The 25,626-nt window shown below is 36.7% G+C and overlaps 1 protein-coding gene across 19 annotated transcripts in view; it reads left to right on the forward strand.

Annotated features, from left to right (window-relative positions):
- Nucleotides 1–25,626, forward strand: part of KIAA1328 — a 365,741-nt gene that overhangs the window by 108,162 nt on the left and 231,953 nt on the right. For 18 of the 19 annotated variants that reach the window (XM_021096288.2, XM_084964498.1, XM_084964500.1 and 15 more), the window contains one exon: nucleotides 16,972–17,099. In XM_021096288.2, the coding sequence (XP_020951947.2) occupies nucleotides 16,972–17,099 (128 nt within the window). The remainder of the gene's footprint in view (nucleotides 1–16,971; nucleotides 17,100–25,626) is intronic. The other variant, XM_084964514.1, reaches the window with a different exon arrangement.

Here is a 25,626-nt window from a genome sequence, read left to right on the forward strand (position 1 = left end):
GCTTAGAAGTGGATGGCCTTACACAGCAGCATAATTAGTTCAAGTAGACAAACAGAAGAGTATGGAGAGAGAGAGAGAGAGATCATATACATTGAAGTGTATCATGAAGTGTTTTAATGACAAGAAGAAAGCTCTTCTTGAAGATAGGGAGCACAGTGAAATGACTTTCAAAGGAGCTTTTAGCCAGTTCCTCATGGCTGAAGATAGTAGGCCCTAACTTGGTATGTTTAGCTCTACTAAATAAAGCATTACACATGTAACTTACTTACTGGTCTTTCAGGGTCTATAGAGCTTAGTGTGCAGACCACTTTCATTGATCTGTGTTGTTAAGAATGTGTTCTTTGAAATTGGAAAATTTCAAGTGTTAACCATTGCTACTGCAGTTCACCTTACAAAGTAACTTCTGGTGAAGGGAGGAGTGTGATAACAGCCTCTTTATCTACAATTCTAGGCTAGTTCTTTAAATGAAAAAAAAAAAAAAAAAAAAAAAAAAAAGACTGTATTGATTTAAAGCAGCCTTCAAAATGGAGAAAATACTCCTTTGGGTCTAGCCGAAACATGGAACCTTTGCACAAAAGATACATTTTAAAGCAAGTGGTTAGAAGCAAAGCAAAAATACATGACTTTCATTAGAAATGTTTTTGCAACATCTTTAACATCTACTATGAATTCTCAAAAGTATGTATCCTTAGAATATTATGTGGAAAGGAAACTTGTATAAAGAAATCAAATTTCTGATCTTTCTGGCACATTGATAGCCTACTTAGGATATCCGCATGTGAACTTTTAAATAAGTATCCTTACCTTTAAAGTTGGAGAAATAAACATTGAGTCTCCATCCTGTAGCTGGTTTCCTGAAAAACCTCAAGATCCAGTGATTTCACCAAAAGTCACAATGTAAAGCATGTCAGTTCTATGTCTATTTCTGCCCATCCTCTTCTGTGACTCTGTAAGAAACAAGGTAGAGACTATAATGTTTAGTTTATAAACTAATTAAATATTCTAGTTAGATATCTTTCCATGGCTTGTGGTTTGTTGCTGATGTTCAAATAGAATGAGTAGAATCCAGAAGAAAATAGATGAGGTATTTGACTCTTATTTCCCTTTGTAACTGTCCAGGACATTGAGCTTTCCCCCCTGTTTGATTTGAAGACTTGTTCCCCTCTCTAACAGGAAACTATCATCAGGAAATTGAAAAACACTGTGGCCTTGCACTGAATTTTCCATAAATTTCTTTTTTAATTAAATGGAAAAATTTGGACTTTTATCAGTGGGTTGTGCTCCAGCACAGATCACAACTTAATAAAAGGGTATAAACATTCATATGAAATTCTTGCCTAGCTCTGCTAATCAATTTATCTTGGTATCGGTTTTTCTTTTACTAACAATCTATTTTCAATTGCATGTGCTGTCATTGAATGCCAAACTAGATTTATAGTTTAAACCTCAGTGTTTATCTCGGAAAATGTGTAATTTTTTAAGAAAGGAGAAAGAAATGATTATGCAGTAAGAAATATAGCATGGTCAGAAACCACATTTGCTTCAAGATAGGAAAACCTTGTGAGGTTAAAACAAAAATTTTTTAATGTGTTATAATTTTTAGGTATCTTCTTGGCTAAAAACCACATATCTTATCTTTGGTTTGTTCCAATTTCAAACTCAAATCTAACAAAATTCAGTAGGTACTCCTTTACTTTTATTCCTTTATTCATTCCTCTAACATTTTGTAAGTATCTGCTCTGTACTGGAAAGATACCAGGATTAATTATCTATGATTTTGGGAACACACAGATCACTTCAAATGACAGTAATATAATCAAATAACTTTAGCTAGATGTTATTTACTGTAATAAAGGTGTTTGATTCTGCCTAGAAGTCAAGTTAGGAAGAAGAGGTAAAATAAAAGCTAAATTTGAAAAAATTACTAGGAATTTCATAGGATTGTGAGCAGGCAGAGCATTTTAAGCACCATGTATGTTGCCTTGCATATTTAATAGTATATAGGTGTTCAGGGTGAAGGGAGTACCTGCCATAGTGAACATCTTTGTTCTGTGTTCCCCTGAGAGTCTTGTGACTAATGGATTGCATTAAAGTGGGAGCCACATAGTCAACTGTTTTTACCTCGAAGTGACCCTGAGTAAAACATTGTTTTCTGTCCCTCAGCTTCTCTCTGATGTGAAAATAGGGTAACTTTCATTTCAGTGAGGGCAATGGTGAATACCTAAGTAACATCAAACTTGTGTTCTGGCAGGAAGCACCATAGCCTCTTCCACGCGGTATTTAGCTGGTATAGCCTCTGCAGCATTGGGCACAATTGACCATATTTTTTCATCGATTACTCCTCTTTGCCTACACTTTACATGTTGTTACACTGGTTCTCCCATCCTCTCCCCTCTCTCTTCTCCATTTGAACATTTCTTTCTCCAAGAGGCTCCTGGTTCCTCAGTCATGTGGGTGCCCTTAGGAAGTGCTTACATTAATATCCTCACCATTGCATTCATCATTTGTTAAGTATGTATTTTTTAAATTTTATTTATTTATTTATTTTTTTCCCACGGTACAGCATGGGCACCAAATTACACGTACAGGTATACATACTTTTTCTTCCCATTGTTCTGTTGCAATGTAAGTATCTAGACATAGTTCTCAATGCTACACAGCAGGATTGCATTGTAAATCCATTCCAAGAGCAATAGTTTGGATCCATTAACCCCAAGCTCCTGATCCCTCCCACTCCCACTCCCTCCCTCTCCCCCCAAGCAGCCACAAATCTATTCTCCAAGTGTATGATTTTCTTTTCTGCGGAAACGTTCATTTGTGCTGTATATTAGATTCCAGTTATAAATGATATCATATGGTATTTATCTTTCTCTTTCTGACTTATGTCACTCAGTATGAGAGTCTCTAGTTCCATCGATGTTGCTGCAAATGGCATTATGTCATTCTTTTTTATGGCTGAGTAGTATTCCATTGTGTATGTATACCACATCTTCCTAATCTAGTCCTCTGTCAGTGGACATTTGACAGCTCTCGGCTATTGTGAATAGACCTGCAATGAACATGCAGGTGCATGTGTCATTTTTAAGGAAAGTTTTGTCTGAATATATGCCCAAGAGTGGGATTGCTGGTTCGTAGAATAGTTCTATGTATGGATTTCTAAGTTACCTCCATACTGTTCTTCTTAGTGGCTGTACCAGCTTACATTCCCATCAACAATGCATGAGGGTTCCCTTTTCTCCACACCCCCTCTAGCGTTTGTTCTTTGTGGCCTTACTAATGACAACCATTCTGACTGGTGTGAGGTAGTATCTCATGGTAGTTTTGATTTGCATTTCTCTAATAATCAGGGATGTTGAGCATTGTTTCATGTGCTTGTTGGCCGTCTGTATATCTTCCTTGGAAAAATGTCTATTCAGTCTTTTGCCCATTTTTCCATTGGGGTGTTGGCTTTTTTGCTGTTAAGTTGTTTGTATATTTAAGAGATTAAGCCCTTGTCAGTTGCATCATTTGAAACTATTTTCTTGCATTCTGTAAGTTGTCTTTTTGGTTTCCTTTGCCATGCAAAAGCTTGTCAGTTTGATTAGGTCCCATTTGTTTATTTTTGCTCTCATTTCTGTTGCTTTTGGCGAATGACTTGAGAAAATATTCATGAGGTCGATGTCAGAGAATGTTTTGTCTATGTTCTCTTCCAGGAGTTTAATGGTGTCTTGTGTTATATTTAAGTCTTTCAGCCATTTTGAGTTTATTTTCATGCATGGTGTGAGGGTGTGTTCTAGTTTCATTGATTTACATGCAGCTGTCCAGGTTTCCCATTAGTTCTTGCTAAATAGACTTTGTTTTTTCCATATTATGCTCTTGCTTCCTTTGTCAAAAATTAATCGACCATAGGTGTCAGGGTTTATTTCTGCATTCTCTATTATGTTCCATTGGTCTGTCTATCTGTTTTGGTACCAGTACCACACTGTTTTGATAACTGTGGCTTTGTAATATTGCTTGAAGTCTGAAGAATTATGCCTCCTGCTTGGTTTTTGTTTCTCAGGATTGCTTTGGCAATTCTGGGTCTTTTGTGGTTCCATATAAATTTTTGGATTGTTTGTTCCTGTTTTGTGAAAGATGTCATGGGTAATTTTATAGGGATTGAATTGAATCTGTAGATTGCTTTGGGTAATATGGCCATTTTTACAAGATTAATTTTTCCAACCCAGGAGCATTTCCATTTCTTTGAATCCTCTTAAATTTCCTTGATTAATGTTTTATAGTTCTCAGCATGTAGGTCCTTTGCCTCTTGTTCAGGTGTTTTCCCAGGTATTTGATTTTCTGGGGTGCAATTTTAAAAGGTATTCTATTTTTGTATTCTTTTTCTAATATTTCATTGTTAGTATACAGAAATGCAACTGATTTCTTAATGTTAATCTTATCTCCTCCTACTTTGCTGAATTTGTTGATCAGTTCAAGTAGTTTTTGGGTTGAGTCCTTAGGGTTTTCTATGTATAGTATCATGTCGTCTGCATCCAGTGACAGTTTTACCTCTTCTCTTCCTATTTGGATGCCTTTTATTTCTTTTGTTTGTCTGATTGCTGTGGCTAGGACTTCCATTACTATGTTGAATAACAGTGGTGAGAGTGGGCATCCCTGTCTTGTTCCAGATTTGAGTGAGAAGGCTTTCAGCTTTTCTCCATTGAGTATTTTATGTGCTGTGGGTTTATCATAAATGGCTTTGATTATGTTCAGAAATGTTCCCTCTATACCCATTTGGCGAGAGTTTTTATCATAAAGGAATGTTGGACTTTGTCAAATGGTTTTTCTGCATCTATTGAGATGATCATATGATTTTTGACTTTTCTTTTGTTAATGTGGTGTATGATGTTGATTGATTTGCATATGTTGAACCATCCTTGTGAACCTGGGATGCACCCCACCTGGTCATGGTGTATGATCTTTTTGATATGTTGTTGGATTCGGTTGGCTAAAATTTTGTTGAGAATTATTGTGTCTATATTCATCAAAGATATTGGCCTATAGTTTTCTTTTGTTGTGGTATCTTTGTCTGGTTTTGGAATTAGGGTGATGGTGGCATCACAGAATATCTTTTGTTTATTTGGGTTCTTTCTCTCCTCTTCCTAGTGAGCCTATCCAGGGGTTTGTCAATTTTGTTTACCTTTTCAAAGAACCAGCTCTTGGTTTTACTGATTGTTTGTATTATTTTGAATCTCTATTTTATTGATTTCCTCTTTGATCTTTATATAATTTCCTTCCTTCTGCTGACTTTAGGTTTTGCTTTTTCTTCTTTTTCTAATTCATTTAGGTGTTGGGTTAAGTTGTCAATTTGCGATTTTTCTTCTTTTTTGAGGAAGGCCTGTATTGCTATGAATTTCCCTCTGAGCACTTCTTTTGTGGCATCCCATAGATTTTGAGAGGTTGTGCCTTGATTATCATTTGTCTCAAGATATTTTTTAATTTCCTTCTTGATTTCCTTATTGACCCATTGGTTTTTTAGTAGAATGTTGTTTAGTCTCCATGTAGTAGGTTTTTTCTCATTTCTTTTCCTGTGTTTGATTTCTAGTTTCATACCATTGTGGTCAGAGAAGATACTTGAAATAATTTCTATGCTCCTAAATTTGTTGAGGTGAGCTTTGTGCCCCAATATGTGATCAGTTCTTGAGACTGTTCCATGTGCACTTGAGAAGAATGTGTATTCTGATTTTTTTGGATGTGGTGTCCTATAGATGTCAATTAAGTCTAGTTTCTTTTCTATTGTTTCCTTTAGGCTTTCTGTTGCTTTATCGGTTTTCTGTCTAGAGGATCTGTCCATTGATGTGAGGGGGGTGTTAAAGTCTCCTACTATGATTGTGTCCCCATCAATTTCTCCCTTTATATCTGTTAATATTTGTTGTATATATCTGGGTGCTCCTATATTTCAGGCATATATGTTGACGATAGTAATATCCTCTTCTCGAATGGATCCTTTAATCTTTAAATAGTGTCCTTTTTCTTTCTTTATGGCCTTTGTTGTAAAGTCTATTTCGTGTGATATGAGTATTGCAACTCCTGCTTTCCTATCATTTCCATTGGCATGAAATATTTTTTCCCACCCACTCACTTTCAATCTATATGTCCTTTGTCCTAAGGTGAGTTTCTTGTAGGCAGCAGATTGAAGGTTTTTGCTTTTTTATCCAATTTGCCTTGTTGTGTCTTATGATTGAAGCATTCAGTCCATTGACATTTAAGGTGATAATTGATAGATGATTATTTATTGCCATTTTAAGCCTCATTTTCCAGTTGATTCTATGATTCTCCGTTCTTTCTTTTTTTGGTTGGATGGTCTCCAATTATTTTCTGTTTGAGTGTTTTTCTCTTCATTTTTTGTGAATGTAATGTTTGGTTTTGATTTGTCTTTGCCCTGTTTTTGAAGTATGCTAACCCCTTCCTGTAACTGTGTGCTTTAGCCTGATAGTCCTGTAGGTTCAAACACTTCATTACCATACTAAAATTTAAAAAAAAAGAAAATTAAAAAAGAATCTCTTTGTTTCCTTACTTCCCTTGCCTACATTGTATGATTTTTATGTCACTTTTTTTTTAAATTTTATTTTGTTTTAAACATCTTCACGATTAGATCTGTATGCTAGCTTATTTGAGTGACTGCTCTCTCTGATTGTGCTTTCTTCCATCCTACTTCTTCCTCTTTCTCTCTCTCTTTTTTTTTTTTGATTTAGAGAAGCCCTTTCAATATATCTTTTAGAATGGGTTTTGTATGGCTGTATTCTTTTAGCTTTTGTTTGTTGGAAAAAATTTTTATATCCCCTTCTATTTTAAATGATATCCTTGCTGGATAGAGTATTCTAGGTTGCATATTTTTTTCCTTTCAGTGCTTTAAATATCTCTTGCCATTCCCTCCTGGCCTGTAGTGTTTCTGTAGAGAAATCAGCTGATAGCCTTATGGGGGTTGCCTTATAAGTGACACTTTGCTTTTCTCTTGCTATCCTTAGGATCCTCTCTTTATCATTAACTTTTGCCATTTTTATTATAATGTGTCTTGGTGTGGGTCTATTTGGGTTCAACTTGTTTGGGGCCCTCTGTGCTTCCTGTGTCTTGAAATCAGTATCCTTTCGATTTGGGAAGTGTCCAATGATAATTTCTTCAAATATGTATTCCATCCCCTTATCTTTTCCTTCTCCTTCTGGAATTCCTATTACGCATATATTGGTCCACTTTATATTATCCCATTGGTCTCTTATATTGCTTTCATGTTTTTTCATTTGGTTTTCTTTTTGCTGTCCTGTTTGGGTGATTTCCATTATTCTATGTTCCACATCACTAATTCATTCCTCTGCATTATTCATTTGGTTTTTACTGCCCTTAGCTCAGTTTGTATCTCTGCAAATGAATTTTATAGTTTTTCTTGACTCCTTCTTATAGTTTCTAGTTCCTTTCTGAGAGAGTCTGCATCACTGTTCACATCTTCTCTTAATTCCTTCAGGATTTTCACTATCTCTCTTTTGAACTCCAAGTCTGTCAGACTGCAGAGGTCTCTTTCCTTGTCGATTGCTTTAGATGAGTTCTCCTGATGGTTTCTGAATTTCTTCTTCTTGCTCATTATTTTCTTTTTTGTGGTGTAGGTGTATTCCCTGTGGCCAGGCAGGGTTTGCCCTGTCAGTGCTGTGGAGTATTTCCTGAGGACTGGTGGTGTTGACTGGTCTTCTCTGAGGCAGCAGGGTGTTTCCCGAGGGCTAGCAGGGTCACTCTGAAGCAAAGGAGGACTTCCAGAGGGCAGGCGGGACTGGCAGATCCACACTGCAATGCAGGCATACTTCCCATGGATGGGCAGAGCTTGCTCTGGCATTTCTCGGCTGCAGAGCTCTTCCAGGGGGCAGGCGGTTCTGGGCAGCTGCTCTACAGCAGTGCAGTGCTTCCTGAGGGCAGGAGCAGCTAGCCGGGCGCTGGGAGACAAAAGAGTGCTTCCCCAGGGCAACCAGAACCTGTAGGACCACCCTGTGATGGAGGTAGACTTCCCATGACCGGGCAAGTCTTGCCCCAGTGCTTCTGGGCCATGGAGCTCTTCCAGGGGGCAGGTGGTGCTGGGCAGCTGCTCTCTGGGAGTGCAGCACCTCCCAAGGGCAGGAGCGGCTAGCCAGGGCCACTGGGAGACAAAGGGGGCACTTACCCACGGCAGCTGGAACTGGCAGGACTGCCCCTCAATGGAGGCAGACTTCCCATGGCCAGGCAGAGCTTAGACTGGCATTTCTGGGCTGTGGAGCTCTTCCAGGGGGCTGGTGATGCTGGGCACTGCTCATTAGGCGTGTAGCCTCTCCAGAGGGTGGGCAGGCCAGGGCGGGGAAAGCCCCTGAGGTGGTTGGCTTCCCTGCAAGTGGTGAGGCCAGCCCTCTGGGATGGCAGTCAGCCTCAGGTCAGGCGCACAGGGTAGGGGAGGGGGGATGCACTGGGAAGCACTGCTTTCTGCTAGCTGGCAGGCAAGCGCACTGACCGGGGTGCAAGGAGTACTCTATGGCGGCCTGCCCCTCCTCCTCTCCTCTCCCCAACACTGGCGCCTTGTTTCTCCTGCAGGTCCAGCTCTTCTCCCAGGTTCCCTCTGTTGTGGCTTTCCACTCCCCTGCCCTTAGCGTATTGCTCCCTCCAACCACGACATACCGCTTCCTAATCTCTCAAGCTGTCTCCGCACCGCCAACCTGACAGACCACTTCCTAGTCCCCAAGGCTGTCTCCACACCGCCAACCCCAGCCCACTCCCAGGGACTAACCTCTGGAGCCAAGGTTTCAGTGCCCAGCCCTCCCTCCTCCGAGCGTCTTGGTTTTTGGTGACTGTGCTGGTAGTTCAGATGATCTGTGTAGCTCTCACTCTGCTTTTCAGATCTCAGACCTACTGCTGTGCTCCTCTTGGTGTCTGGAGACCCCTCCGACTCAGTTGATCTTTCCGTCAGTTAGGTGACTTTCCAAGGTATGGGATCCCTTTCTCCTCCACAGTTCCCTTTCAGGAGCACCAGTCCAGTCCCGATTCCCCTTCTCTCACTCTCCTCTTTTCTCTTGTTTTACCCAGTTATGTCACAAGATTCTTGCCGTTATTGGAGGTGTAAGTTCTTCTGCCAGTGTTCAGTTGCTGTTCTGTGCAAGTCATTTAACCTGTAGATGTGGTTTTTTTGTTGTGTTTCTGGGAGAGGGCGAGCATGTCTCCCTCCTCTTCCGCCATCTTGCCTTCCTCCAAGTATGTATTTGATTACCTGCTCTCCTTGCTGGATGATAAATTTCTTGCAGGAGATAGTGTGGATCTTTTTCACTTATTGTACATGTAGTATCTGGCAGTCTCAAGTGTTAATGTACTCAGTAAATGTTATTTAGCAAATATTTATTGAGCACCTATTATGTAGGCTAAGGAATTCAGCAGTAAACAAAGCAGATATCCTTGCCCTTAGGGAGTTTGTTTATTGAATGAATAAAAGAATGAATAAATGAACAAAACTGAATACTTCCTTGAGCAATGTTACACATTCTTATATCTTCACTCATCACATATAAAGTGATTAACTCCCAGATCTCTATTTCTGCTGAGACTTTTTCTCTGAGTGTCCCAATTGGCCATCTCAACTAAATGCTCCCTAAGCATCTCCAACTTATTGTGTCTATAGGCACACCCCTTCTCCCAAACTTAGCTTTGTTCTGCATTCCCTGTGTTGGTAAATGCAATGTGCATCATACAACTGGTCATGTATCTAGCCACTTAATTCATAAGTTGACATTACCTTAAATTTCCCTCTTCAACCCAGTCACCCCTATACTCTCTCTCTTACTTTAGACACTTGTAGCAATCATCTGTCTGGTTGCTTTCATTCTAGCCTTAAGCCCTCCAATCCATCCTTCACATTCCTACCAAAGGTATCTTTATAGAATGCAGATTGGCTGTAAGACGTCGGTGGGTTATATAGAAATAAAATCCAGACAACTTAGTGTAACATTTGGGATCTGGACCCTGTTTGTCTCTGCAGCCCCTTCACTCATTCTCCCTACTCATACCAGTTAAGGTCTGTGCTGCCCTATTTGCAATTTCCTTAATGTGCAAATCAGTTTCATTTCTCCATTTCTTTGTTCCTGATGACTTTTTAGCCGTGGGTATCCCTACCTGTCCTATCCAGTGCATCCGTAAACTCCTTTTCCAGTTCTTTTCTCCAGTCACATCTCTAAAGCCTTTTCCGACTTCTCCCTGAATGGGTCACAGGGACCACTTACCTCCAGTTAAAAAAATCTCCATTGTATCCTTTGTTAAAATGTCTCTCCCAGAACATATTATCCTTGTTTAAATCTCTTTAAGCCCCTTGATGTCTTTTTAATCTCAGCCTCATGTAGGTGTATTTGTCATATAACATTGTATAAATTTAAGGTGTACATGTGATGATTAGAAATAGGTGTATATTTTTAAATGGTTACCACAGTAAGATTAGTTAACACATCCATTACTTCACATAGTTATTTGTGTGTGTGTGTGTTGAGGACATTTAAGATATATTTTCTTAATAATTTTCAAGCATACAACACAGTGTTAACTATAGCTAGCATGCTATATAGTATATTCCCCAGAGCTTATTCATCTTAAAACTGGACATTTGTGTACTTTCTTCACTCTCACCCATTTCTCCCACCCTCCCCAGCCATTGGCAACCCCAGTCTACTCTCTGTTTCTATGAATTCAGGTTTTTTTCCCCCAGTATATGAGATCATGCTGTATTTGTCTTTCCTTGTTTAATTTAGTTCACTTACCATAATGCTCTTAAGTTTTCATCCATGTTGTTACAAATGAGATTCCTTCCTTTGTAAGATTGAGTATTATTGCATTGAATATATGTACACTGAATACATGTGAGATATATATATTTATAGATATATAAAAAATCCATTCATCTTTTGGAGTTCTCTTGTGGTGCAGCAGGTTAAGGATCCTGCAGCAGCTTGGGTTGGTTCTGTGGCATGGATTTGATCCCTGGCCTGGGAACTTCTACGTGCCGTGGGTGCAGCCAAAAAAAGAACACATTCATCTGTTGATGAACAAGAAATTTATTTCCTTTGGATTTATACCCAGAAGTGAAATTACTGGAACATATTTTTTTATTTTTTGAGGGAACTCCATATTGTTTTCCACAGTGGCTGCACCAATTTTCATTCCCATCAACAGTTTACAGGTTCTCTTTTTCCACATCCTCACCAGCACTTGTTATCTCTTGTCCACTTGATGTAAAAATCTATTGGATATATGCCTTGTGCTCTGTTCTATGCTAAATTCTTTTCATTTATTATCTCATTTATACTCATAGTTGCCCTGTGAGGTGAGATAGGTATGATTATTCCCAGAAGAGGGTGTCAGAGAAGTTTCTTGTCCATGGTTGTATCATTACTAATTACCAGAATTAAGATTTGAGCCAAGAATGTTGGATGACACCTAAGTCTGCACTTTTACTCCTACATTTCTGCCTTTGTTAAGTAGCTGGAAGAAACCCAGGCAGGCTTTTTTTACATGGCATTTTGCTGCTGTGGAGGTGCTTATTCTTGGCTTAAAAGACAGGTTCCAGTTAGTGTGTCATCAGATCATACTAACAGTTTGTCACCTGACTTAGTGACCATGGATAAATGGAGTTGTAGAGAGTTCTTAGGAGTCTGACTTGATGCTTTGGTTTCTGCTTCTTCCATGGTAACTGACGGTAGGGGTAGGAAGACCATAAGAAACTGGATAACAGTAGAAAGAAGAAAACACAAAGACTACAAACAAAACCAAAAACCAGAAAAGTTTTTTTGCAACATTTTATGACAATTTTCAAATATATAGAAAAGTCAACAGAGTAGTGGGTAAACCACCATATACTTGCTAACTAGATTCCACAGTTGTTGACATTTAGTTCTTTGTGCTTTGCCTCTTTTTATACACACACTCATACATATTTATGTTTTATTATAGTTATAAATTTTTATAAATTTATTTACTTATGTATATAAAATTCACTTTGCTTACCTTTTTACTACTTTAAAGTGGTAAGTGTCACATGTCACCCCTAAATACATCACGTTCATCTCATATGAATAAGAACATTTCTCTTATAAACTTCATTATGATACCTAAAAAAAGCAGTAATTCTATAATTTTGACTGCTATTAAGTCCATATTCTAATTTCTCTCATTGTCCTGAGAATGACTTTCATAGCTGTTTTTCTCTCTGATCCAGGATCCAGTCTGATTTATGTGTTGCATTTGGTTATGTCTTTGATCTCTTAATCTAGATAAGCCTCCCCACTCTTTTCCCTCATAACTTGACTTTTTGAAGAGTTCAGGTCAAGTGCTTTGTAAGATCTCCCACATTGTGGATTTGTCCAGTTGTTTTTTCTTTGTGGTGTAATTTAACTTGTTCTTTTATTTCTTCTAATTTCTCTGAAATGGGAGTTAGATTTACAGATTTGATTAGATTCTGTAAAACATACTTGGCAAGAATATTTCTTTGGGAATGTTGCATAATTTCTGGGTTTGTTTGTTTCTTTTACTATTAGTAATCCTAAATTAAAATACTTTGTTTAGGAGATGACTACCAGGTTTTACATTTAAAGGTACATTTCTTCTTTGCTGTAGATAATCTTGACACTGTATGAATATTTTATTTATCATGTTTCCTACTGGTTTTAGTATCAAGTAATGATCCTTCCCTGAATTAGTTATTACATTGAGAATTATAAAATGGTGATTTTTAAAATTTGACCATTCCTTCTAAATAATTAGCATTCTTCTATAAAGAAGGACTTTAAATTTTTTCCCCCTTTCACTCTTTTTTTGAAGTATCACTATGAACTGGTGGGTTTTTATTTGTTTAATTTGCTGTTAATTACTGTCATTCTTTCCAATACTCAGATTGTCCCAAATGTGGCTAAGAGTCCCCTTGAGTGTTGCTCCTGTTCTTTTTGACAAGCCCTCATCTATTTGTCTTTAAATACTTTCTCATAATAAAACAACAGGAGTTTCAATCTCACTTTGTCCTTTCCCTACCCTAGAATGGGAATAAGCCATTTTCCTATGAAGTCTTGGTTCCAAAAAAGGAGATGTTTTTTTAAAAGTCAGTATTCTCCCTTTTCTGCTCTCACAGAGGGAGACCTTTCTTCATTTCCTTCTGTAGTAGGTCAGGGTTTACTTAGTAGAAGATCCAAGTGTGCCTGATATTTGAGGCAAGAGTAGGATGGGGTGATGAGAGTGGTCTCTAAGGCTTACGGTTTAAGCTTCTACTTGGGCAGCATACTAGTAGTATATCCCGTCTTCTGGTCCTTCTCCTTCCACCCCTGATTTTTGCCTTACACAAAGTTTTTATTCTTCCAGCTCCCTATTTATTCTTCTTCGATCTTTAGTTTTATTTTTCTATATACTGCATTTTGGAGTTAGGGCTTTAAGCTTTACAAAATGACCATATCCCGCAGCCATTTCAGCAAATGAAGTTGATTTTTGGGTTTTGATGTGATCTTGCTTAATATTAATTTATATTTCTCTATGTTATCTTATGAGGCCTTCTTTCTTTGATGAGGCTGTGGTGATTGCTGTTTCAGTTCTTAAACAGTGGTGGGCTGACCTGCAGTGTGCTGATTCCACATCATGGGCAGTGTACACCTTCCCTTAGGTTCAGTTTCCTACAACTGTTGCATTCTTTTCTGTCACTTGGCCAGGACTGAGTTAAATACATCTTCTTTCTCTATAATCCCTCCCCCAAATTGTTAGGAATGCGTTTTATCCACATTTTCCTAACATAAATCTCTCTCTCCAGATGGAAGGTTGAAGTCTCATTGTGTAGGGAGGAAGGAAAATTACTGTTTTGCACCTACGTATATTTAGGATTTTACAGGAAAAGGGGAGGATTTCAAATTCTGGTGAATCAATACAGATATAAAAAAAAATGGTAAAGACAGGATTATCTTTTTTATATTCCTCAACATAGCATGTGACTAAATGAATTTGCCTATAATTTGTCTTCAAATGCTGACATTTAACTCTTAGGTTGTATAATTGTGCTGGCTTATTTGAAAATAAAATTCATATTCTTTGTCCAGGCTAATATGTTCACCTACTATAAACATTACTGCCCATGGTAACAGCTAGAATGAAAAATTCTTTTTATATACATCATAACTGGCAGAGAGACTCTTGGGACCACCACAAATCATGCCTGTCTTTTGGAGCTTGCTGAGAAAAAGCACGGAAATGTAAAACAAACCTGGTTTGATATAGATTGACTTTGAAAACATTAGCTTATTTAGACCACCGTTCATTGTGTTGTTCTTATTGTTTTTAAGATGCTGAGTATTAAACAAGCTCTTCTATATAATGTATTCTTCAAGCTTAGTAACCTATCCTTTCATTATGAGCCAGCTCCTCTTCTACAAGCCATCCCTGTCTCCTTTTTTGTTAAAGGTTAATAAGGCGAATAATGAAGCAATTGGTTATTTATGCAGTCAGGATTGGAAAAAGTTATTAGAAAAGGAATCTGCCCAGAAGCAATGATTAGGTTATGAAAATGTTAAGGAGAACACTGAAGCCAGTCACCATTTTTGACATTTAAGAAATATTATTCCCATCCTTAATCATGGTGACCTGTTGTAAAAGTATTTATATAGAATAATCTCATTGGACAGTAATTTTTATACCACCAGCATACATATTTAGGTGTTAGGGGAGATTCAGAATAGATCTGAGAGAAAAATGGACCTTGGGAAGAAATTGCCACAGTGAGAAGTAACGAACAGAGAACTCTCTCATGGATAGAACTACCTGTCTCCCTGATCTATACAGTTAGGTGACATTTCCAACTTATTAGTGTCTTCATCTTGGGTACTTTGTCAGTTTGATGAGACAAAGTGGGAGAGGGTACCCCAAGTTAGGTTGCTATCTTCTTCACATAGGGTGTAGACCATGTCGGGATGTATATGGGCAGGAAATTTCCTGAATGCTGCTTTTATTGACTTAACAGATATGTAAAACCAAACAAACAAGACAAAAATCTAATTATGGTCCTGTTATCTTTAATATACTTAGATGTTCTATGTAAATTAGTCAGTAATTACTTTTACCAGAACAATATTATCATTTTTACCCTGCATTTTTTGGTAACAGCTTTATTGAGATATAATTCACATACAAGAAAACTCACCCTTTTGAAGTATCCAATTCAGTGGTTTTGGGTATGTTCCCAAAGCTGTGCAAAACAATCATCTAATTCCAGAACATGCTTATTACCTCCCCTACAAAACTCACACCTAGTGACAATTGCTTCCTATTTCCCTCTGTCATCTTTTGCAAGCACTAATGTACTTTCTGTCTGTTTGGTTTTCCCTCCTCTGGACATTTTTTTGTTCCTTTAGTTTTTCTCGTATATTGGGTACTTCAGAAAATTGGAAAAGAGAACAGATGTGAACATAAACATGAATGAATGTAACTCTTACTTGTGGGATGGTGTACTTATAATTAAGTGTTCTTTTTTTCCCCTGGCTCACTGGAAGAGGTATTTAAAACAGCAACACCAACAATATACATAGAATATGTAGCCTTTGGTATCTGGCTTCTTTAGCATGTAATATATTCATTCATATAGGTTCATTCATATCATACCATGTAGCAATACTTAGTTTCTTTGTATGGATGAATAATATTCCATTGTATAGATACATTTGTTTATCCATTTATCACTTGGTTAATATTTGGGTTGTTTTCATTTTTCTCTATTGTGAATAATACTGCTCTAAATAGGCATGTCCAAGTTTTTATGTGAACATGTATTTTCAGTTCTCTTGGAGAATTGGAGTGGAATGACTGGGTCATATGGTAACTCTGTCTAACTTTTTGAGGCACTGCTAAATTATTTTCCAAAGCAGTAGCATTTTAAATACTTATCAGCTATGTAGGGAGGTTCTGATTTCTCCATATCCTTGTCAAAACTTGTTAGTCTTTTTGATTTTAGCCATCCTAGTAAATGCAAGGTGGTATCTCATTGTGGTTTTGATTTGTATTTCCCTAATGGCTAGTAATGTGAAGTATCTTTTTCTTGTTCTGCGTGCCCATTTGTATATTTTCTTTTGGGAAATGTCTATTCAAGTTCTTTGCCCATTTTTTAATTAGGTTAATAGTTTTTTTTTTTAATTGTTGAGTCTTGTAAGCTCTTTATATACATGGATTGGTACCAGACCTTTATCACATATATGATTTGCAAATATTTTCTTCAGTTGATGTGCTTTTAGGTGACCATTGCTTAATCCAACATCACCAGATTTGTTTTTAGAAATTTTATAGTTTTGACTATTACATTTAGGTCAATGATCCATTTTCAGTTAGTTTTATATATGGTGTAAGGTAGAGGTCCAACTTCATTTTTTGCATATGTTTGTATTTTAATTTATTCATAGTTAAACCTTTGAGAAACAAATTCTCTCTCTCTTTTTTTTTTCTTTTTGGTCTTTTTGTATTTTTGGGGCCGCACCCATGGCATATGGAGGTTCCCAGGCTAGGGGTTGAATCAGAGCTATAGCTGCCGGCCTATGCCACAGACACAGTAATGCCAGATCCAAGCCGCATCTTCGACCTACACAGCATCTCACGGCAATGTCGGCAATGTCGGATCCTTAATCCACTCAACAAGGCCAGGAATTGAACCTGCAACCTCATGGTTCCTAGTTGGATTCGTTTCCTCTGTGCCACAACGGGAACTCCCAAATTCTCTTTAAATAGGATGAACATTGCTACTCTCTGTGAATTATTGTTTCATGCTTTGAGGGGATATATGTACTGTATTCATCTGAAGACTACATTTACCTGCACTTTCACTAAGTATTGTTGCAAAAATAGAGAATTTGTGTGTGTGTGTGTGTGTGTGTATGTGTGTTGGAACCTTAAAAGCAACAGTGATGAATGCAGTTTAAATCCATTTATTAGCTTTTTTCCCTTAATTTACAATCTCACCTCTTCAGCTACAGTATAAAGAATGTCAAGAACTTCTAAGTCTCTATCAGAAATACCTATCAGAACAGCAAGAGAAGCTCACCATGTCTCTCTCAGAACTTGGTGCTGCTAAAATGCAGGAACAACAGGTAAGCATCTTGTTTCTTACCTTTTCTTGTCTTTAATGGATCAGTGAGATGTCAGAAGAGCCATCTGCCTTTTACTTTAATAGTCTCACAGTATATAAGATGCAAATACAGAGTGTGATTTTAGTTGGTGTCATTTACTTCCCTCTTTCCTTTTTCACTCCTCTTCCTGGGGCCCAGAGGTCACTAATGATTACTTGAAACAGGCTTTGGGTCAGTGGGGAAGCTCCTGGTTGTATGAAAGCACATCAGGAATGGTAAAGAAAACCCACTACTCTGTTACTTAATGAAGGTCAGGTGGGCTGTGTGTTACTCATAAGCCTCTTCTAACTCATGTTTAGAGTTTTAAAATAATAAAGGTGACTCGGTGACTTGTAAAAGCTTTAATTGGAGAAAGTTGGAATATTTTGCATGATTTTGTATTTGTATATATGTATGAATCACATAAGTCTATATGAAAGTGTTTGCATATTAATATTTATATACACATCATCAAATAGTCTGTAGTTAAAATTAAATGAATGTTCAGAACTCTCATAGTTGTGATGTGAAACAAGCTCTGAAGACTACTTCTTGCCCTCTAGCAAGTTAACACTGGATGTCTTTTTCATACAAATGAAATTAAATCTTCAAATGTACTAAGGAAGTGTTACCCTCTCCCTTTGAAGAGGAAAGGGTCCTGAATAGTTTTCTGTAACCCTTCTAAAGAACACGATGCTATTCAACCTAGCGACAACTATCTCAGATGAGTTAAGCCTTTTGGCCAGGAAGCTCCAGTTTTGAACCTCAAGTTTGAATATATGGAAAAGTAAAAAGAAAGAGCAGGAAAAAAGGAATAATAATTTTGCTGGAATGTGATATAGCTTAGATTTTTAACATATCACCTTTTTTTGGAAATCATAACATTTAGAAGAAATGACCAAAGTATGAATAGTTTATTTGTATTCTAACTTAAAATATTTCCTTTTGTTCTTTTTTTTTTTTTTTTTTTTTTGAAAACCAAGGCTATAAAATGAGGCAAAGGGAGTGATAGTTAATCTTACCCATTCATCTGGATTTGTCCTGCTACTTTGGAAAAGGGCAGGCGTTTTTTAATGTGCCCTTGCCTGTTGCTGTCATGGATGGGCTAGAGAAAATTGTAGCACAAAGATCAATTTCTGACTTTGTCTTTATGTTACCACTCCCTTCTTCTCCATGACGTAGTTGTGATAAATGGCACAAAAAGGAAGGGCAGCCCGTTTGGCAAGAGTTTTGGGGGGGAGGCAGAGGGGCTTTTCAGTTGCCAGTAGTTAAGATTATAAACTGAAAGTCAAGAAATAATTACTAGGAGGTTCAAAAACATCGAGATAAGGAGGACTAACCCTTTTTCTACCTACTTCTTAAATTGGGAGAGAATAAAACTTTCTCAAATATTAGCGTTTTATGTTTAAGCTATTGATTCTTGGAGGTTTCCCTAGAAATCAATCACAGTTAACACTGCCTCCCTTAGCCTTAACCTTGAGGAACAAAACTTAGAAAATCACAAGTATTAAAAAATAAATTGTTGGTCAAGGGTATGAAGAAAGTATACCCTCAAAAAGAGGTACTTTTGAATTTTTGACTTAATCATGAGAAATTTTAAAACCATGTTTTCAGAAAGTAGCTGGTGGTCAGGCTTTAGATGATGTCTTATATACAATGAAGATGAAACCGAAGTCACTTGTAGGCTGTACTGTTTGAACCTAGAGGGAAAATAAGTTTCTTTATTAATACCAAGTAGAGATTGTTACCTTTTTGTGTTACTTGATTCGTTCTTCCTGATAGGCTTATCTTAGCTGAGCAAAGGTAAGCACCTTCTCATTCACCCCCTTAGGGATTGGGTGAATTTGGTCCACAAGTCTACTTCCTGACAGAAAGGGCACCTCTGTGAACACTGAGCCTGAATAAGGAGGTGGTAAAGTTAGATGTCCTCTTTATTTGCTCACAGATAGGCTACTCATCTCTATTGTAACACCATTCTTGTTCTTTTGTAATTACTGTTTATTCATCCATCTGCCTCACTGAGCCTTTTTTAAAAACAAGCATCCTGTTACATTGGTTTTCATACACTCGAAACCTGGCCTAGGTTTGTCTTAATAAATACTTAACTTTTACTTAACAAATGTGGTACGTACTCTGTACTCCAGGTACTGTTCTAAGCTCTTCACACATATTAAATCATTTAGTCCTCACAGTAACCCAATGAAGTTATTTTTCCCATTTTTATAGAGGAGGAATCCCAGGCAGAACAAGAGGCTTGCCCAGGTCATGTGTGTAGCAAGTTGGGAAATCAAGATATGAACCCAAACAGTATGACTCCATATTTTCTCAAAAAGAGAAGGATAAGAAAACTTGAGATAGCTAAAAAATATTGAAAATTTGCTTTACATGCCCTTATTTCTATGACCAGCCCTCTTTAGGATCTTAATAAGACATCCAATTTTTTGGACACTGGAGCATAAATACACTAGAGATGGTAGGAAACTCTTCATTTGATTTTCCTATGAGTAGCCATAATGTCAAGTAAACGTAAAATTTTATTTGTTCTCAAAATATGTTTTTTTAAAAACTCGTCTTCAGATTTTGTGATGGAAATTCAGCAGTTCATTTTTCATTAGGCACTCATTTGACTTTAAGAGACTTGTTCTGTTTCTTTTTTGTATTGGTTGCCATGTGGCTCAAATTGCTTATTATAGATTTTGTATATAGTTTTATTAAACCCACAGTTCTTCAGAAGAATGTCCTAGTTTATGATTTTTTTACTTTTGTTTGAAAAGAAATTGCTCCATTTACAGGATGTATTTTTCCTTGTTTCTCCCCATCTTCTTTCTTGCTTTGCCTCAAAGATGAATGCATTCTCCATTCATTTTGTAATTTATTCACCACTACAAGTTCTTCATTGTGAATTCTAGAAAGATTTTTCATTTGTCCTATTTAGATTGAGATACCTCATTGAGATGTGTTTATTACTCCATCCTATTAAGAAACAATGCTTACCCACAGTATAACCCTGGTCTTGGGCGTAGGAGGATCTAGTAACCATGGTTTTGACCAGTTGTACATTTTAGAATATAGCTCTTCTTGCCATTATTGAGTGTTATTTGTGTGTGTGTGTCTGTGTGTGTGTGAATCTGAACTTAAAATCACTTTAAATTATCATGCTTATCACTTCTATTTTAATCTTATTGGATAGGCTGTATCATTTCAGGAGTGGTATAATATTTCCACAGTACTCTTTATAGTAAAAGAAAGTCTTGGCAGAATGTTGAGTAGCTTTTCCCACTGTTGTTCAAAAATATTGCTTTGCAAGACTACCTTACTTTTTTTTCCTAAGTTGTTTTTTTTTTTGTTTTTTTTTGTTTTTTGTTTTTTTTTGCCAAGTAGCTATAAAAAGGTAGATTTGGAATTTTCTTGGGATTTCGCCCTTTTCTATAAAATGGATAAAATCATCATTATTTTTCAGTCAGGGGCAATGAATATTAATTAAGTCCTTTGTTCTGATCTGGTAAAAGGCCTTTTGCAGAAACTTACCTATTTTTCCCATGATTATTTTTTCTGCCTTTCTTTTTTTAGGTCTGGGTAATACACTAGACAGAAAAAAATTATTTATATTAATGTCGCATTTATTTTCAATAACCAGAACACTGGGTGTTACGCACAAATGATTCTCAGACTGAAATTTACTCATTTGAAATGTGAAACTAGTTTTAGCTTGACCATGTTGGGAAGATAATTTTCCCAATTAAATAATTGGATAAATGCAATCCTATGTTATTAAACTGAATATACCAAATATATGTTATTTCTTGATTGTTCAGTTTACCATTATCAGTAACTATATATATATATATATATATATATATATATATATATTTGTTTTTTAGCTACTCTGGGGTTTTTATTTACAGCTTTAGTTTTAAACATTTTTTGATCAATTTGCTGTTTTATTACTATTTTTTTTTTTTTTGTCTTTTTGCTATTTCTTTGGGCCGCTCCCGTGGCATATGGAGGTTCCCAGGCTAGGGGTCGAATCGGAGCTGTAGCCACTGGCCTACGCCAGAGCCACAGCAATGCAGGATCCAAGCCGCGTCTGCAACCTACACCACAGCTCAAGGCAACGCCGGATCGTTAACCCACTGAGCAAGAGCAGGGAGTGAACCCGCAACCTCGTGGTTCCTAGTCGGATTCGTTAACCACTGCGCCACGACAGGAACTCCTATTACTATTTTTTAATAGTTATTTCCCCAATACAGTTTTTTGTCTACTGTACAGCATGGTGACCCAGTTACACATACATGTACACACTCTATTTTTGCACATGCAGGATCTTGTTGCTAATCCATTCCAAAGGCAATAGTTTGTATCTTTTAACCCAAGCTCCCCAAGCACCTGACTCCTTCCCTCTTGGCAACCATATGTCAATTCTGCAAGTCCATGATTTTCTTTTCTGTGAAAAGTTTCCTTTGTGCTGTATATTAGATTCCAGTTATAAGTGATATATAGTATTTGTCTTTCTCTTTCTGACTTACTTCACTCACTATGAGAGTCTCTAGTTCCATTGATGTTGCTCTTTTTTATGGCTGAGTAGTATTCCATTGTGTATGTATACCACATCTTCGTAATCCAATCATCTGTCGATGGACATTTGGTTTGTTTCCATGTCTTGGCTATTGTGAATAGACCTGCAGTGAACATGTGGGTGCCTGTGTCTTTTTCAAGGCAAGTTTTGTCTGGATATATGCCCAAGAGTGGAACTGCTGGGCCATATGGTATTTCTATGTATAGTTTTCTAAGGTACCTCCCTACTGTTTTCCATAGTGGTTGTACCAGCTTCCATTCCCACCAACAATGCTGGAGGGTTCCCTTTTCTCCACACCCCCTCCAGCATTTGTTCTTTGTGGATTATTAATGATGGCCATTCTGACTGGTGTGAGGTGATATCTCATGGTATTTTTGATTTGCATTTCTCTAAGAATCAGTGATGTCGAGCATTTCTTCATGTGCTTGTTGGCCATCTGTACATCTTCCTTGGAAAAATGTCTATTCAGGTCTTTTGCCCATTTTTCCATTGGGGTGTTGGCTTTTTTGCTGTTGAGTTGTACAAGTTGTTTATTTTAGAGATTAGGCTGTTGTCCATTGCATCATTTGAAACTATTTCCTCCCATTCTGTCAGTTGTCTTTTTGTTTTCTTTTTGGTTTCCTTTGCTGTGCAAAAGCTTGTCAGTTTGATTAGGTCCCATGGGTTTATTTTTGCTCTAATTTCTGTTGCTTTGGGAGACTGACCTGAGAAAATATTCATGAGGTTGATGTCAGAGAATGTTTTGCCTGTGTTCTCTTCCAGGAGTTTGATGGTGTCTTGTGTTATATTTAAGTCTTTCAGCCATTTTGAGTTTATTTTTGTGCATGGTGTGAGGGTGTGTTCTAGTTTCATTGCTTTGCATGCAGCTGTCCTGGTTTCCCAGCAATACTTATTGAAAAGACTGTCTTTTTCCCATTTTATGTTCTTACCTCCTTTGTCAAAGATTAAGGAAATTTTTTTAAACTTCCACATATAGTCATATGATAATAGAACTCTTTACCATATTAACCCTAATTTATTTATTCATTTTAATGTGTATTTATGTAATATTTATTTTAATTCTATATGTACTAAGCTATCTTTGCTATAAGAAACCCAGATTTTCTTCACAGTCCAGAAGTGTCACCATACTTCTGACAAAGAAACCAAATCAAAGATGTCATGCTCTTTGGATATCTATGATATGTGTGACTGAAATATATTACTAAGTTCCTCACAGAATAAAAGATTTGCAGATGGAACAAAGATATGATTTACAGCTGGGACTTCTCATCAGAAACAGTGGAGGAAAGAGGCAGTGATATAGCATAATAAAAGAGCTGAAGGGGAGAAAAAACAAACATCTGTGAATCAAGCCAAACTATCCTTCAGAAATAAAAGGAACATAAAGACATCCCTAAATAAATAAATACAAGAGAATTCATTGCTAGCTTCCCTTCCTATTATAAATACTAATAGAAGTCTGTTCCAATGAAAGAAAATGACATTAGACAGTAACTCAAATTCACACAGAGAAATAGAGCACTGGTATAGTAATTATATATCTCTTCTTAAATAACTTAAAAGACACTTGGATAAAGAAATAGTATAATACTGTATTATTGAGCTTATGGTATATAAAGATGTTGTGTGTGTGTGTGTGTTTGTACAAAGGAAGGGGGCAGAAGGGAGCTCGGTTTCAGCAAACTTTCTATATATTACTGGAATAAAATTGTCTTTATTCATAGTCAGCAGGATCTTGTATGTAGAAAATCTTAAGGAGTCCACACACAAAAAAACTGATAGAACTAATAAATGAGTTAAGCAAGATTACAGGACACAAAATCAATATGTAAAAGTCAGTGTTATTTCTGTTTACTACCATTGAACAATTCAGAAATGGCTATATTTAATAAAAGCAGTACAATAAAAATACTGAAAATAACAAAACATTGCTGAGAGAAAATAAAGGTCTAAGAAATTATTCCATGTTCATGGATTGCAAGACTCACTGTTATTAAAACGACAATTTTAATTTCCATCATATTTTCAGCAGATTTTGCCAATTTCTTTTTTGCAGAAATTGATAAGATGATTCTAATATTTATATGAAAATACAAAGGAATAATAAGACCCAAGAACAATTTGAGAAAGAATGGCAAAGTGTAAGATCACTCTTTCTAATTTTAATGTTTATCATAGAGTACAATTAATAAAATTTTAACTTGATTTGCATGACTTTTGACCTCTGACAAAATGGTTTCACTCCTATAATTATGTTTTGTTATATAGTAAAAAGGAGATTATCTAGATGGGTCTAACCTAATGACATGAGAAAAGTGGAGAGTTTGCCCCAGCGGGAAGCAAAAGAGAGAGATTTGAACCATAGGAAGGATTCTGCACACCATTGCTCCTATAAAGATGGAGGGATTAGGAGCTAAGAATGGTCTCTGACCAACAGCAAGAAAATAGTGATTAGGTCTTGCAACTACAAGGACCTGTATTCTGTCAACAAACTGAATGAGCTTGGAAGCGGGTTCTTCCTCGGATATTTCCTATTTCCTGACCTAGCTGACACCATGATTCCAGTCTTGTGGAAAACTAAGCAGAGTACCTAGACAAGCCTGTCTGAACTTCTGACCTACCGAACTGTAAGGTAATAAATTTGTGTTATTGTAAATTGCTACATTTGTTATACAGAAATAAAAAGCTAATACATATAGTATCCCAGAGTATAGTACTGCCATAATGATGGACATTTAGATCAATGGAACAGAATTATGAATTCAGTAGCAAACTCTAGCAATTATGGTCAATTGATTTTCAACAAAGGTGCTAAGGCAATTCAATGGTGAAAGAATAATCTTTTCAACAAGCATTGATAGGACAGTCGGACATGTGCAGAAAAGATAAATTTAGACCTTCTTTACACCATGCACAAAAATTAACATAAACATTATTCCAACATTGAGGACACCTTTTCTAAAACCTAACTTCATATATTGATTTTTCTCAGTACCAATTTTTGTTTTTATTCAGGTGCAGTGTTTTTTTATGCCTATTACAGTGACCACCTGAACTCAAACTCTTATCACAATGTATCATTTAGTCTTATGTAATTAATAGTAACCATAAGTATTGCCTTTAATTAAGAATAATATAGTATTAATTTTGTAGTAATGAAATCCTTAATAAGGAAAAAAAAAGACCAGTGACTATTTTGACATTCAAGTAACTATTAAAATCAGATATCCTAGAATAATAGTGCCTGAAGCTTTGCTTTTTGGAGCCATAATATTAAGACTGTTTCAAAATGTCTGAGTGTCTTGCTGATAAATTCACTATGCTTGTAGGACTGATCACTTTAGCAGCTGTACCCTTGAGTCAGTAAGCAATGTTGGTTAATAAAATATATACTTTTAATAGCCAAGGAAAAAGAACAGGAAATGCTACCCTTGATAAATGGGTGAAACTAATAAATCTGGTATTATATCAAAAATGTTGCAGAGATCCTCCATTTAAGGAGAATTGATATTAAAAGTATTTGTAGGATTCATTTTGACATAGATTTATTTGAAATGTGGTCCAGTTGTATGAATCATAATGATAATGAAGGTCTTAAGTCCAGGCAAGTTTCCGTTGTCTGCATATAGTATACCGTGACACAGGAATTTTGAATCCTAAGATGACAGTGTCTATAGCATTTTTGTGTCACTGTGAACTGTGGGCTAAGAAAACAGTTAGAAACCCATTTCTGTGTCTTCCACCCCCACCAATCAAATACATTCTTAAGCCTAGAATGTACAGAATAGAATTTTGGCTTTTTTGCTATAGTGATATCTTGTACCTAGAAAGTAAACTTAAAATGTGACAGTGTGTCTAAGGGAATACAAGAGAGAGAAAGAGACCAAAGAAGGTCATGCTTTATCAAAATACAGAATTAACTGAAATGTA

The sequence above is a fragment of the Sus scrofa genome, chromosome 6 (genome assembly GCF_054392235.1).
Source record: "Sus scrofa isolate SSC_HxYL_T2T_F1_AM1 chromosome 6, Sscrofa_HxYL_maternal_Yorkshire_Landrace_v2.0, whole genome shotgun sequence".
NCBI lineage: Eukaryota > Metazoa > Chordata > Mammalia > Artiodactyla > Suidae > Sus > Sus scrofa.